The sequence below is a fragment of the Takifugu rubripes genome, chromosome 5 (genome assembly GCF_901000725.2).
Source record: "Takifugu rubripes chromosome 5, fTakRub1.2, whole genome shotgun sequence".
Classification (NCBI taxonomy): Eukaryota; Metazoa; Chordata; class Actinopteri; order Tetraodontiformes; family Tetraodontidae; genus Takifugu; species Takifugu rubripes.
The window spans coordinates 1,797,295-1,812,377 of record NC_042289.1 but is presented as its reverse complement, the minus strand read 5'-3'; the positions used below and the strand labels follow the sequence as shown (position 1 = coordinate 1,812,377).

The 15,083-nt window shown below is 43.5% G+C and overlaps 3 protein-coding genes across 5 annotated transcripts; all 3 read left to right on the top strand.

Annotated features, from left to right (window-relative positions):
- The first annotated feature begins 109 nt into the window (after positions 1-109).
- LOC115249847 (uncharacterized) lies at positions 110-3,265 on the top strand. Its single transcript, XM_029836314.1, has 2 exons — positions 110-394; positions 1,025-3,265. The coding sequence occupies exon 2, from the start codon at positions 1,054-1,056 to the stop codon at positions 2,620-2,622; it is 1,569 nt and encodes a 522-aa protein (XP_029692174.1). The 5' UTR covers positions 110-394; positions 1,025-1,053; the 3' UTR covers positions 2,623-3,265.
- Positions 3,266-3,403: 138 nt separating this feature from the next.
- Positions 3,404-5,583, top strand: LOC101067364 (GTPase IMAP family member 4-like). The gene is made up of 3 exons (XM_029836621.1): positions 3,404-3,556; positions 3,848-3,942; positions 4,559-5,583. Exons 2-3 carry the CDS (start codon positions 3,930-3,932, stop codon positions 5,581-5,583), a joined length of 1,038 nt encoding a protein of 345 aa, XP_029692481.1. The 5' UTR covers positions 3,404-3,556; positions 3,848-3,929.
- Positions 5,584-8,649: 3,066 nt separating this feature from the next.
- Positions 8,650-12,660, top strand: LOC115249846 (uncharacterized). 3 transcript variants are annotated; one of them, XM_029836312.1, is made up of 4 exons: positions 8,650-8,819; positions 9,124-9,218; positions 10,307-11,575; positions 11,618-12,660. In XM_029836312.1, exons 2-4 carry the CDS (start codon positions 9,206-9,208, stop codon positions 12,013-12,015), a joined length of 1,680 nt encoding a protein of 559 aa, XP_029692172.1. In that variant the 5' UTR covers positions 8,650-8,819; positions 9,124-9,205; the 3' UTR covers positions 12,016-12,660. The 3 variants fall into 3 exon arrangements, with proteins under 3 accessions (XP_029692172.1, XP_029692171.1, XP_029692173.1); XM_029836311.1 differs by having other exon boundaries at positions 10,307-12,660; XM_029836313.1 differs by lacking the exons at positions 8,650-8,819; positions 9,124-9,218 and adding an exon at positions 9,230-9,769 and having other exon boundaries at positions 10,240-12,660.
- Positions 12,661-15,083: the final 2,423 nt, after the last annotated feature.

The window sequence follows — 15,083 nt, the reverse complement described above, 5'->3', positions numbered from 1 at the left end:
GGGGGCAAGATATGTTAAAAATAATGTTATTCATACTGCTTTTGTTTTGTCTTTTTCTTTGAAAGGGACATATTTTAACAGTTTAGATCTATATACGTAAAATTGGTGTAATTTTGAAATATTACAACTGTTGGACAACTATATGTATATTGAGAATTGATGATAATTGCACATAAAAGCCATTTTGTTATTAAATTTAAAGAAATTTAAAGCTCTGATAACGTTTGTGATCCACCGCTAGATGGCAGTAAGTCTTCGCTCTGAAATAAAGTAACGGTGACGTCTCAACAATTCGAAGAGATGCAGCTTTACCTGGACCGAGAAGATAGAACAAGTTTGGAAGATTTGGAAAAATAACGATTTTTTGGGGGAAAGAAAGACGTGGCTCTTGAGGGTGAGAAGATCTTTCATGTGACAGTTTCTGTTTTTGATCAGAAGGGTGGACAGTTCGCTGAGGACGAAGTCCAATGGCGCCGAGATCTCAAAGCGCTATTTGGTACCGACCACCAATATAGTGGCATCTATGCGATCACAAGTGTGGGGGCGATCACCGATTAGTGAGATTAAATAAACCGATCACGATTCCATCGCCTGATGGATCAACTAAAGGGAAAAGATAAAGAACAGTTAATAAAAGTTCTGTCTACCACTAGAGGGCCGTGATTATTCACTCTAAACGAAAGTATAATGTTTTACAGCTTAAATAGCTTTGGGATCTCACTGTCTCTCAAGAAGTTGGTGGCAGCAAAAATCATATTGCATCTAATATTCTTGCAGTGGTTTTTTCTTTACATTTACTTTCACAACTAGATATCTACATTAGTTGGATGATTTTGTTTGGAATTGCAAGGATAAATTTGCAACAAGAGGCCAGCTAAAGCTAGTATTATTTGCCACATCTTTAGCTTGTAATTGAGTAACAACTTTACGTTATTTTCCCGACAAACTGCATTAAAGGCATATAATGGTGTATTTAATTGAACTTTTAAAACTTGATGTGATCTGTACATTATTTTTCATGCAGAGGGAAAAGAACAGAAAAGAGAGCTTCTAATGGAAAATGAAAATTCTGAAACTCGAAGGAATGAGGAACTCAGACTAGTCCTCATTGGAAAAACAGGAGCGGGCAAGAGTGCCTCCGGGAACACCATTTTGGGCCGAAGGCATTTCCAGTCAAAGATGAGCGCCAGCTCTGTCACCAAAATCTGCCAGCACGGGATCGCTGAACTTACAGAGAGGCAGGATTCCCAGGAGGATGGCCAGACTGACACAGAGAGGAGAAAAAGGAAAATCCTGGTCGTGGACGTGCCAGGTTTCGGCGACACTAGCCTCAGTGGGGAGCAGATTTTGAATGAAGTAACCAAATGTGTGGCTGTCGCTGCCCCTGGTCCACATGCATTCCTGCTGGTGGTTCCATTAGGACGATACACAGACGGTGAAAACCAGGCTCTCCGTCAGTTGGCAGGGATATTTGGGGAAAATGCTGTCCGTCATCATACTGTGGTTTTGTTTACTAGAGGTGACGAGCTGGAAGGCCTTGAAATAGAAACATACCTAAGGGACTCCAGAAATCCCTTGCTAAACTCTCTGATTGAGACGTGTGGAGGCAGATACCATGTATTCAACAATAAAGAAACTGGTAACACTCTGCAGGTGGAAGAGCTGTTAATGAAGGTGGACAACATGGTGACGCACACAGCTGAAGGCTTTTACACCAGTGCAATGTTTAAAGAAGCTGAGGCGATCGTCAGGGAAGAACAGGAAAGGATGAGGGAGCAAGGGGAAGCAGATGAGCAGTCGGCAAGTGAAAGCGAGGAGAAATTTAGGGGAAAAAGATGCAAAAAGAAGAGGAGTGGCAGCATTTCCAGCCCTCTGACCATCAGCTGTAGGAACCAGTCCAGAGGGAAGCATGCAGGTGGCAGCAGGGAGCAATCTTTGACATGCTGGATCAAGGCTGCGCTCTCTCCAGCCGTGCTGAAGAGAATTAAGATAGTGGTGGCAGCGGCTGCTACGGGCTTGGTTGTAGGGGCCACGTTTGGGGCAGCTGTCCCTTTAGTAGCTGCAGCCGGGGCATCGCTTTGCGGGACAACACTTGGGATAACAGGCTCTGCAGGGGCTCTGGGGGCACTAGTAGGGGGATGTTCTGGTGGTTGTGTTGGAATCATTGCAGGTACTGAAGCTGCCAGCGCTGGCGAGGCTGCTTTCAATACCTTGCAGCAAGTAAGTGCTATTGGCGCAGTCGCTGTAGGCCTGGGAGGAGCTGCAGGACTCACCTTGGGAGTGAAGGCTGTTATATGCGCAGGAGGTGTAACAAATGTTGCTAGCCCTGCTGCACCTATAGCGGCAAGTGTAACAAATGTTGCTAGCCCTGCTGCACCTATAGTGGCAAGTGTAACAAATGTTGCTAGCCCTGCTGCACCTATAGGTGTTGCTGGAGCTCAGAATACTCCAGCAGTAGGGCAAAGTTTGGCTAACATTGCTGGGGCTGTCGGCTCGCTGGCTGCAGTGGCCAAAGCGGTCAGTGGTCTGACAGTCAAGGTGGTGAAGGAAAAAAAACGCAGGGGAAAAGAAAAGAGCAGTTACTCAGAGAAGACCAGTTATGAATTCAATTTAAAAAAATAAATACTGGATTTAACAAGTAAGCTCTGGTTCACGCTTTACTTCAATTTTATGATGTGCAACTATGGACTATAGAAATGAAACAGGCCTCAGCAAGCGCAGCTAACAGCATAAGTGATCAAATATTTTAAGCACTAAGTAATTTGGCACCTTTTAAATGTAAAAGCAAGAAAAAATGTTGCTGCATCAAGTTATATTGGTCTCTGGGTGCGTCAAATAAAGATGCTTAACTGCACCAACTGTACAATTGTGATTCCTACTTTTGTTTGTATGTTTGTATAGTGCATGAAATATGACACAATTCCGTCAAAACTAAACTGATGCTGTACAATCGTAAATGCAGATCATTTTAAAGAACAACACAAATTTCTTACAGTTGATTTGTCTAATTTAATCATTTTCATGCTTTTACTGTAACAGTAATCTCACCAGCCTATAACATTTATTTTTAACTGATGTTTATTTTGATGGCCAGAAAGCCAAAAAGTGTTCTATAATGGAATAATTCTGGTGTTCTTGTTATTTTCCTGTTTGCATTCACATGAGAATATTTCAAGAACCTTTTCGAATGGTTGACTCGATATGTAATGTAAACAATATATATGTATTGTATGAATTAACTGCCAATAAACATCTTCAATCATAATTATGAATCTTTCTTGGCTATAAATGCTTTACAAGATTTGTACATATAAAGAATTGATGATAATTGCACATAAAAGCCATTTTGTTATTAAATTTAAAGAAATTTAAAGCTCTTATAACGTTTGTGATCCACCGCTAGATGGCAGTAAGTCTTCGCTCTGAAATAAAGTAACGGTGACGTCTCAACAATTCGAAGAGATGCAGCTTTACCTGGACCGAGAAGATGAAACAAGTTTGGAAGATTTGGAAAAATAACGATTTTTGGGGGGAAAGAAAGACGTGGCTCTTGAGGGTGAGAAGATCTTTCATGTGACAGTTTCTGTTTTTGATCAGAAGGGTGGACCGTTCGCTGAGGACCAGGTCCAATAGCGCCGAACTCAAAGCGCTATTCAATATAGTGGCATCTATGCGATCACAAGTCTGGGGGCGATCACCGATTAGTGAGATTAAATAAACCGATCACGATTCCATCGCCTGATGGATCAACTAAAGGGAAAAGATCAAGAACAGTTAATAAAAGTTCTGTTCTACCACTAGAGGGCAGTGATTATTCACTCTAAAACGAAAGTATAATGTTTTATAGCTTAATTAGCTGTATCAAGAAGACGGAACCAGAAGTTTGAAGGAGTTGAACAAGAAACGTCTTCTTGGAGTCAGACAGAGCCATGTCTTTCCGTGGTGAGTTAATCTTAATGTGACAGTTTCTGTTTTGATCAGAAGGGTGGACAGTTCGCTGAGGACCAGGTCCAATAGCGCCGAACTCAAAGCGCTATTTGGTACCGACCACCAATATCGTGGCATCTATGCGATCACAAGTCTGGGGGCGATCACCGATTAGTGAGATTAAATAAACCGATCACGATTCCATCGCCTGATGGATCAACTAAAGGGAAAAGATCAAGAACAGTTCATAAAAGTTCTACTCTACCACTAGAGGGCAGTGATTATTCGCTCTAAACGAAAGTATAATGTTTTACAGCTTAAATAGCTTTGGGATCTCACTGTCTCTCAAGAAGTTGGTGGCAGCAAAAATCATATTGCATCTAATATTCTTGCAATGTTTTGTTTTGACATTTACTTTCACAACTAGATATCTACATTAGTTGGATGATTTTGTTTGGAATTGCAAGGATAAATTTGCAACAAGAGGCCAGCTAAAGCTGCCACATCTTTAGCTTGCAATTGAGTAACAACTTTACGTTATTTTCCCGACAAACTGCATTAAAGGCATATAATGGTGTATTTAATTGAACTTTTAAAACTTGATGTGATCTGTACATTATTTTTCATGCAGAGGGAAAAGAACAGAAAAGAGAGCTTCTAATGGAAAATGAAAATTCTGAAACTCGATGGAATGAGGAACTCAGACTAGTCCTCATCGGAAAAACAGGAGCGGGCAAGAGTGCCTCCGGGAACACCATTTTGGGCCGAAGGCATTTCCAGTCAAAGATGAGCGGCAGTTCTGTCACCAAAATCTGCCAGCACGGGATCGCTGAACTTACAGAGAAGCAGGATTCCCAGAAGGATGGCCAGACTGACACAGAGAGGAGAAAAAGGAAAATCCTGGTCGTGGACGTGCCAGGTTTCGGCGACACTAGCCTCAGTGGGGAGCAGATTTTGGATGAAGTAACCAAATGTGTGGCTGTCGCTGCCCCTGGTCCACATGCATTCCTGCTGGTGGTTCCATTAGGACGATACACAGACGGTGAAAACCAGGCTCTCTGTCAGTTGGCAGGGATATTTGGGGAAAATGCTGTCCGTCATCATACTGTGGTTTTGTTTACTAGAGGTGACGAGCTGGAAGGCCTTGAAATAGAAACATACCTAAGGGACTCCAGAAATCCCTTGCTAAACTCTCTGATTGAGATGTGTGGAGGCAGATACCATGTATTCAACAATAAAGAAACTGGTAACACTCTGCAGGTGGAAGAGCTGTTAATGAAGGTGGACAACATGGTGAAGCACACAGCTGAAGGCTTTTACACCAGTGCAATGTTTAAAGAAGCTGAGGCGATCATCAGGGAAGAACAGGAAAGGATGAGGGAGCAAGGGGAAGCAGATGGGCAGTCGGCAAGTGAGGAGAAATTTAGGGGAAAAAGATGCAAAAAGAAGAGGAGTGGCAGCACTTCCAGCCCTCTGACCAACAGATGTAGGAACCAGTCCAGAGGGAAGCATGCAGGTGGCAGCAGGGAGCAATCTTTGACATTCAGGATCAAGGCTGCGCTCTCTCCAGCCGTGCTGAAGAGAATTAAGATAGTGGTGGCAGCGGCTGCTACGGGCTTGGTTGTAGGGGCCACGTTTGGGGCAGCTGTCCCTTAGTAGCTGCAGCCGGGGCATCGCTTTGCGGGACAACACTTGGGATAACAGGCTCTGCAGGGGCTCTGGGGGCACTAGTAGGGGATGTTCTGGTGGTTGTGTTGGAATCATTGCAGGTACTGAAGCTGCCAGCGCTGGCGAGGCTGCTTTCAATACCTTGCAGCAAGTAAGTGCTATTGGCGGAGTCGCTGTAGGCCTGGGAGGAGCTGCAGGACTCACCTTGGGAGTGAAGGCTGTTACAGGCGCAGGAGGTGTAACAATGTTGCTAGCCCTGCTGCACCTATAGCGGCAAGTGTAACAAATGTGCCTAGCCCTGCTGCACGTATAGAGGCAGGTGTAACAAATGTTGCTAGCCCTGCTGCACCTATAGCGGCAGGTGTAACAAATGTTGCTAGCCCTGCTGCACCTATAGCGGCAGGTGTTGCTGGAGCTCAGAATACTCCAGCAGTAGGGCAAAGTTTGGCTAACATTGCTGGGGCTTTCAGCTCGCTGGCTGCAGCGGTCGGTGGTCTGACAGTCAAGGTGGTGAAGGAAAAAAAACGCAGGGGAAAAGAAAAGAGCAGTTACTCAGAGAAGACCAGTTATGAATTCAATTTTAAAAAATAAATACTGGATTTAACAAGTAAGCTCTGGTTCACGCTTTACTTCAATTTTATGATGTGCAACTATGGACTATAGAAATGAAACAGGCCTCAGCAAGCGCAGCTAACAGCATAAGTGATCAAATATTTTAAGCACTAAGTAATTTTGCACCTTTTAAATGTAAAAGCAAGAAAAAATGTTGCTGCAGCAAGTTATATTGGTCTCTGGGTGCGTCAAATAAAGATGCTTAACTGCACCAACTGTACAATTGTGATTCCCACTTTTGTTTGTATGTTTGTATAGTGTATGAAATCTGACACAATTCCGTCAAAACTAAACTGATGCTGTACAATCATAAATGCAGATCATTTTAAAGAACGACACAAATGTCTTACAGTTGATTTGTCTAATTTAATCATTTTCATGCTTTTACTGTAACACTAATCTCACCAGCCTATAACATTTGTTTTTAACTGATGTTTATTTTGATGGCCAGAAAGCCAAAAAGTGTTCTATAATGGAATAATTCTGGTGTTCTTGTTATTTTCCTGTTTGCATTCACATGAGAATATTTCCAGAACCTTTTCTAATGGTTGACTCCATATGCAATGTAAACAATATATATGTATTGTATGAATTAACTGCCAATAAACATCTTCAATCATAATTGTGAATCTTTCTTGGCTATAAATGCTTTACAAGATTTGTACATATAAAGGATTTGGGGAACAATGTTAGAAATGTAGAGTTTTGTAATGAGAAACTAGGGAAACGGTTATTACAGAAGGACGTATGACACGATAGTTAACAACTGTATGTTCGTTTACCTTCAACATCAATTAAAGGTAAATTTAGTGTGCTGAGTCTTTCCCAGTGCCAACTTGTGATTGTTCTGCTGCTTCAGCCACCAGTCTGTCAAGCTGATCAAGTTTGCGGATGACACCACCCTCATCGGGCTCATCTCCAATGGAGACGAGACTGCCTACAGGAGGGAGGTGGCTCGACTGGTGTCCTGGTGCGGACACAACAACCTGCAGCTGAACGCTCAGAAAACAGTGGAGATGATTGTGAACTTCAGGAAAGTCACAGCCTCTTTGCCCCCCCTTGCCCTCATGGACTCCCCCATCACCATTGTGGACTCCTTCCGCTTCCTGGGCGCCACCGTCACCCGGGACCTTAAGTGGGAGCCAACCATCAGCTCCCTCATCAAGAAGGCCCAGCAAAGGATGTTCTTCCTACGGCAGCTGAGGAAGCTCAAACTGCCTCCCAGGATGTTGGCGCAGTTTTATACGGCCATCATGGAGTCCATCCTCACCTCCTCCATCACCGTGTGGTATGCTGGCGCCACCGTCAGGGACAGACTGAGGCTGCAGCGCGTCGTGCGCGCTGCCGAGAAGGTGATCGGCTGCAGGCTTCCATCCATCCAGGACCTGTATATCTCCAGGACCCGGAGGTGTGCAGGTCAGATCACGGCCGACCCTTCCCACCCTGGTCACGGACTGTTTCCCCCCCTCCCCTCAGGCAGGAGACTACGGTCCATTCGGACCAAAACCTCCCGCTACATGAACAGCTTCTTCCCCTCTGCCATCAGGCTGCTGAACACCAAGTGACTCATCACTTAAGCACCATGTACAGCAGCCAGTCGGACTCATTAACAATACACACCTTACTATTTATATATTTATATATCTTATTTTATTTATCTTATTCTAGTGTTTATTGTCTTCTCTATGTTGAATGTTGCAGCGTCGCACCGAGACAAATTCCAAGCTTGTGTAATACTGTGTACTACATGAACAATGGCAATAAATAAATCTGATTCTGATTCTGATAAGTGATCAAATATTTTAAGCAGTAAGTAATTTTGCACCTTTTAAATGTAAAAGCAAGAAAAAATGTTGCTGCAGCAAGTTATATTGGTCTCTGGGTGCGTCAAATAAAGATGCTTAACTGCACCAACTGTACAATTGTGATTCCCACTTTTGTTTGTATGTTTGTATAGTGTATGAAATCTGACACAATTCCGTCAAAACTAAACTGATGCTGTACAATCATAAATGCAGATCATTTTAAAGAACGACACAAATTTCTTACAGTTGATTTGTCTAATTTAATCATTTTCATGCTTTTACTGTAACACTAATCTCACCAGCCTATAACATTTGTTTTTAACTGATGTTTATTTTGATGACCAGAAAGCCAAAAAGTGTTCTATAATGGAATAATTCTGGTGTTCTTGTTATTTTCCTGTTTGCATTCACATGAGAATATTTCCAGAACCTTTTCTAATGGTTGACTCGATATGTAATGTAAACAATATATATGTATTGTATGAATTAACTGCCAATAAACATCTTCAATCATAATTATGAATCTTTCTTGTCTATAAATTCTTTACAAGATTTGTACATATAAAAAATTGATGATAACTGCACATAAAAGTCATTTTGTTATTAAATTTAAAGAAATTTAAAGCTCTGATAACGTTTGTGATCCACCGCTAGATGGCAGTAAGTCTTCGCTCTGAAATAAAGTAACGGTGACGTCTCAACAATTCGAAGAGATGCAGCTTTACCTGGACCGAGAAGATAAAACAAGTTTGGAAGATTTGGAAAAATAACGATTTTTGGGGGGAAAGAAAGACGTGGTTCTTGAGGGTGAGAAGATCTTTCATGTGACAGTTTCTGTTTTTGATCAGAAGGGTGGACCGTTCGCTGAGGACCAGGTCCAATAGCGCCGAACTCAAAGCGCTATTTGGTACCGACCACCAATATAGTGGCATCTATGCGATCACAAGTCTGGGGGCGATCACCGATTAGTGAGATTAAATAAACCGATCACGATTCCATCGCCTGATGGATCAACTAAAGGGAAAAGATCAAGAACAGTTCATAAAAGTTCTGCTCTACCACTAGAGGGCAGTGATTATTCACTCTAAAACAAAACTATAATGTTTTACAGCTTAATTTGCTGTATCAAAAAGACGGAACCAGAAGTTTGAAGGAGTTGAACAAGAAACGTCTTCTTGGAGTCAGACAGAGCCATGTCTTTCCGTGGTGAGTTCATCTTAATGTGACAGTTTCTGTTTTTGATCAGAAGGGTGGACAGTTCGCTGAGGACCAGGCCCAATAGCGCCGAACTCAAAGCGCTATTTGGTACCGACCACCAATATCGTGGCATCTATGCGATCACAAGTCTGGGGGTGATCACCGATTAGTGAGATTAAATAAACCGATCACGATTCCATCGCCTGATGGATCAACTAAAGGGAAAAGATCAAGAACAGTTCATAAAAGTTCTACTCTACCACTAGAGGGCAGTGATTATTCACTCTAAAAGGAAAGTATAATGTTTTACAGCTTAAATAGCTTTGGGATCTCACTGTCTCTCAAGAAGTTGGTGGCAGCAAAAATCATATTGCATCTAATATTCTTGCAATGTTTTGTTTTGACATTTTCTTTCACAACTAGATATCTACATTAGTTGGATGATTTTGTTTGGAATTGCAAGGATAGATTTGCAACAAGAGGCCAGCTAAAGCTGCCACATCTTTAGCTTGCAATTGAGTAACAACTTTACGTTATTTTCCCGACAAACTGCATTAAAGGCATCCAAGGTAGTTTTCTCTGTCAACTGGACTGGGTTTCTTCCCTTAAAGACATTTCGCCTTCTATCCAGAAGGCTTCTTCAGTTCTGAAATCGCTGGGGAGAGAGCTTGAAAATATATAGCCCCTGTGGACCATTAGTTGCTGGGTCACATGGTGATGAGTCAGTGACTCATCACCATGTGACCCAGCAAACAAAGGGGAGACACCTCAACAGAAACTAGGTGAACGACCCGACCAACGACCCTGCTAACGACTCTCAGGTGACCACCCAGATCATTAGCATGCTAATGGTCCACAGGGGCTATATATTTTCAAGCTCTCTCCCAAGCGATTTCAGAACTGAAGAAGCCTTCTGGATAGAAGGCGAAACGTCTTCAAGAGAAGAAACCCAGTCCAGTTGACAGAGAAAACTACCTTGGATACAATGACCTGGATGACTGAGAATTTACACAGACATCTTGCATTAAAGGCATATAATGGTGTATTTAATTGAACTTTTAAAACTTGATGTGATCTGTACATTATTTTTCATGCAGAGGGAAAAGAACAGAAAAGAGAGCTTCTAATGGAAAATGAAAATTCTGAAACTCGAAGGAATGAGGAACTCAGACTAGTCCTCATTGGAAAAACAGGAGCGGGCAAGAGTGCCTCCGGGAACACCATTTTGGGCCGAAGGCATTTCCTGTCAAAGATGAGCGGCAGCTCTGTCACCAAAATCTGCCAGCACGGGATCACTACAGAGAAGCAGGATTCCCAGAAGGATGGCCAGACTGACACAGAGAGGAGAAAAAGGAAAATCCTGGTCGTGGACGTGCCAGGTTTCGGGGACACTAGCCTCAGTGGAGAGCAGATTTTGGATGAAGTAACCAAATGTGTGGCTGTCACTGCCCCTGGTCCACATGCATTCCTGCTGGTGGTTCCATTAGGACGATACACAGACGGTGAAAACCAGGCTCTCTGTCAGTTGGCAGGGATATTTGGGGAAAATGCTGTCCGTCATCATACTGTGGTTTTGTTTACTAGAGGTGATGAGCTGGAAGGCCTTGAAATAGAAACATACCTAAGGGACTCCGGAAATCCCTTGCTAAACTCTCTGATTGAGAGGTGTGGAGGCAGATACCATGTATTCAACAATAAAGAAACTGGTAACACTCTGCAGGTGGAAGAGCTGTTAATGAAGGTGGACAACATGGTGAAGCACACAGCTGAAGGCTTTTACACCAGTGCAATGTTTAAAGAAGCTGAGGCGATCATCAGGGAAGAACAGGAAAGGATGAGGGAGCAAGGGGAAGCAGATGGGCAGTCGGCAAGTGAGGAGAAATTTAGGGGAAAAAGATGCAAAAAGAAGAGGAGTGGCAGCACTTCCAGCCCTCTGACCAACAGATGTAGGAACCAGTCCAGAGGGAAGCATGCAGGTGGCAGCAGGGAGCAATCTTTGACATGCTGGATCAAGGCTGCGCTCTCTCCAGCCGTGCTGAAGAGAATTAAGATAATGGTGGCAGCGGCTGCTACGGGCTTGGTTTTAGGGGCCACGTTTGGGGCAGCTGTCCCTTTAGTAGCTGCAGCCGGGGCATCTCTTACCGGGACAACACTTGGGATAACAGGCTCTGCAGGGGCTCTGGGGGCACTAGTAGGGGGATCTTCTGGTGGTTGTGTTGGAATCATTGCAGGTACTGAAGCTGCCAGCGCAGGCGAGGCTGCTTTCAATACCTTGCAGCAAGTAAGTGCTATTGGCGCAGTCGCTGTAGGCCTGGGAGGAGCTGTAGGACTCACCTTGGGAGTGAAGGCTGTTATATGCGCAGGAGGTGTAGCAAATGTTGCTAGCCCTGCTGCACCTATAGCGGCAGGTGTAGCAAATGTTGCTAGCCCTGCTGCACCTATAGCGGCAGGTGTAGCAAATGTTGCTAGCCCTGCTGCACCTATAGCGGCAGGTGTAGCAAATGTTGCTAGCCCTGCTGCACCTATAGCGGCAGGTGTAACAAATGTTGCTAGCCCTGCTGCACCTATAGCGGCAGGTGTAACAAATGTTGCTAGCCCTGCTGCACCTATAGCGGAAGGTGTTGCTGGAGCTCAGAATACTCCAGCAGTAGGGCAAAGTTTGGCTACCATTGCTGGGGCTTTCAGCTCGCTGGCTGCAGCGGTCGGTGGTCTGACAGTCAAGGTGGTGAAGGAAAAAAAACGCAGGGGAAAAGAAAAGAGCAGTTACTCAGAGAAGACCAGTTATGAATTCAATTTTGAAAAATAAATACTGGATTTAACAAGTAAGCTCTGGTTCACGCTTTACTTCAATTTTATGATGTGCAACTATGGACTATAGAAATGAAACAGGCCTCAGCAAGCGCAGCTAACAGCATAAGTGATCAAATATTTTAAGCACTAAGTAATTTTGCACCTTTTAAATGTAAAAGCAAGAAAAAATGTTGCTGCAGCAAGTTATATTGGTCTCTGGGTGCGTCAAATAAAGATGCTTAACTGCACCAACTGTACAATTGTGATTCCCACTTTTGTTTGTATGTTTGTATAGTGCATGAAATCTGACACAATTCCGTCAAAACTAAACTGATGCTGTACAATCATAAATGCAGATCATTTTAAAGAACGACACAAATGTCTTACAGTTGATTTGTCTAATTTAATCATTTTCATGCTTTTACTGTAACAGTAATCTCACCAGCCTATAACATTTGTTTTTAACTGATGTTTATTTTGATGGCCAGAAAGCCAAAAAGTGTTCTATAATGGAATAATTCTGGTGTTCTTGTTATTTTCCTGTTTGCATTCACATGAGAATATTTCCAGAACCTTTTCTAATGGTTGACTCGATATGCAATGTAAACAATATATATGAAATATATATGAATTAACTGCCAATAAACATCTTCAATCATAATTGTGAATCTTTCTTGGCTATAAATGCTTTACAAGATTTGTACATATAAAGGATTAGGGGAACAATGTTAGAAATGTAGAGTTTTGTAATGAGAAACTAGGGAAACGGTTATTACAGAAGGACGTATGACACGATAGTTAACAACTGTTTGTTCGTTTACCTTCAACATCAATTAAAGGTAAATTTAGTGTGCTGAGTCTTTCCCAGTGCCAACTTGTGATTGTTCTGCTGCTTCAGCCACCAGTCTGTCAAGCTGATCAAGTTTGCGGATGACACCACCCTCATCGGGCTCATCTCCAATGGAGACGAGACTGCCTACAGGAGGGAGGTGGCTCGACTGGTGTCCTGGTGCGGACACAACAACCTGCAGCTGAACGCTCAGAAAACAGTGGAGATGATTGTGAACTTCAGGAAAGTCACAGCCCCTTTGCCCCCCCTTGCCCTCATGGACTCCCCCATCACCATTGTGGACTCCTTCCGCTTCCTGGGCGCCACCGTCACCCGGGACCTTAAGTGGGAGCCAACCATCAGCTCCCTCATCAAGAAGGCCCAGCAAAGGATGTTCTTCCTACGGCAGCTGAGGAAGCTCAAACTGCCTCCCAGGATGTTGGCGCAGTTTTATACGGCCATCATGGAGTCCATCCTCACCTCCTCCATCACCGTGTGGTTTGCTGGCGCCACCGTCAGGGACAGACTGAGGCTGCAGTGCGTCGTGCGCGCTGCCGAGAAAGTGATCGGCTGCAGGCTTCCATCCATCCAGGACCTGTATATCTCCAGGACCCGGAGGTGTGCAGGTCAGATCACGGCCGACCCTTCCCACCCTGGTCACGGACTGTTTTCCCCCCTCCCCTCAGGCAGGAGACTACGGTCCATTCGGACCAAAACCTCCCGCTACATGAACAGCTTCTTCCCCTCTGCCATCAGGCTGCTGAACACCAAGTGACTTATCACTGAAGCACCATGTACAGCAGCCAGTCGGACTCATGAACAATACACACCTTACTATTTATATATTTATATATCTTATTTTATTTATCTTATTCTAGTGTTTATTGTCTTCTCTATGTTGAATGTTGCAGCGTCGCATCGAGACAAATTCCTAGCTTGTGTAATACTGTGTACTACATGAACAATGGCAATAAATAAATCTGATTCTGATTCTGATAAGTGATCAAATATTTTAAGCACTAAGTAATTTGGCATCTTTTAAATGTAAAAGCAAGAAAAAATGTTGCTGCAGCAAGTTATATTGGTCTCTGGGTGCGTCAAATAAAGATGCTTAACTGCACCAACTGTACAATTGTGATTCCTACTTTTGTTTGTATGTTTTTTATAGTGCATGAAATCTGACACAATTCCGTCAAAACTAAACTGATGCTGTACAATCATAAATGCAGATCATTTTAAACAACAACACAAACTTCTTACAGTTGATTTGTCTAATTTAATCATTTTCATGCTTTTACTGTAACAGTAATCTCACCAGCCTATAACATTTGTTTTTAACTGATGTTTATTTTGATGGCCAGAAAGCCAAAAAGTGTTCTATAATGGAATAATTCTGGTGTTCTTGTTATTTTCCTGTTTGCATTCACATGAGAATATTTCCAGAACCTTTTCTAATGGTTGACTCGATATGCAATGTAAAAAATATATATGTATTGTATGAATTAACTGCCAATAAACATCTTCAATCATAATTGTGAATCTTTCTTGGCTATAAATGCTTTACAAGATTTGTACATATGGGGGAACAATGTTAGAAATGTAGAGTTTTGTAATGAGAAACTAGGGAAACGGTTATTACAGAAGGACGGACGACACGATAGTTAACAACTGTATGTTCGTTTACCTTCAACATCAATTAAAGGTAAATTTAGTGTGCTGAGTCTTTCCCAGTGCCAACTTGTGATTGTTCTGCTGCACCTCAAGCCACCAGTCTGTCAAGCTGATCAAGTTTGCAGATGACACCACCCTCATCGGGCTCATCTCCAATGGAGACGAGACTGCCTACAGGAGGGAGGTGGCTCGACTGGTTTCTTGGTGCGGACACAACAACCTGCAGCTGAATGCTGAGAAAACAGTGGAGATGATTGTGGACTTCAGGAAAGTCACAGCCCCTTTGCCCCCCCTTGCCCTCATGGACTCCCCCATCACCACTGTGGACTCCTTCCGCTTCCTGGGCACCACCATCACCCGGGACCTTAAGTGGGAGCCAACCATCAGCTCCCTCATCAAGAAGGCCCAGCAAAGGATGTTCTTCCTACGGCAGCTGAGGAAGCTCAAACTGCATCCCAGGATGTTGCCGCAGTTTTATACGGCCATCATGGAGTCCGTCCTCACCTCCTCCATCACCGTGTGGTATGCTGGCGCCACCGTCAGGGACAGACTGAGGTTGCAGCGCGTCGTGCGCGCTGCCGAGA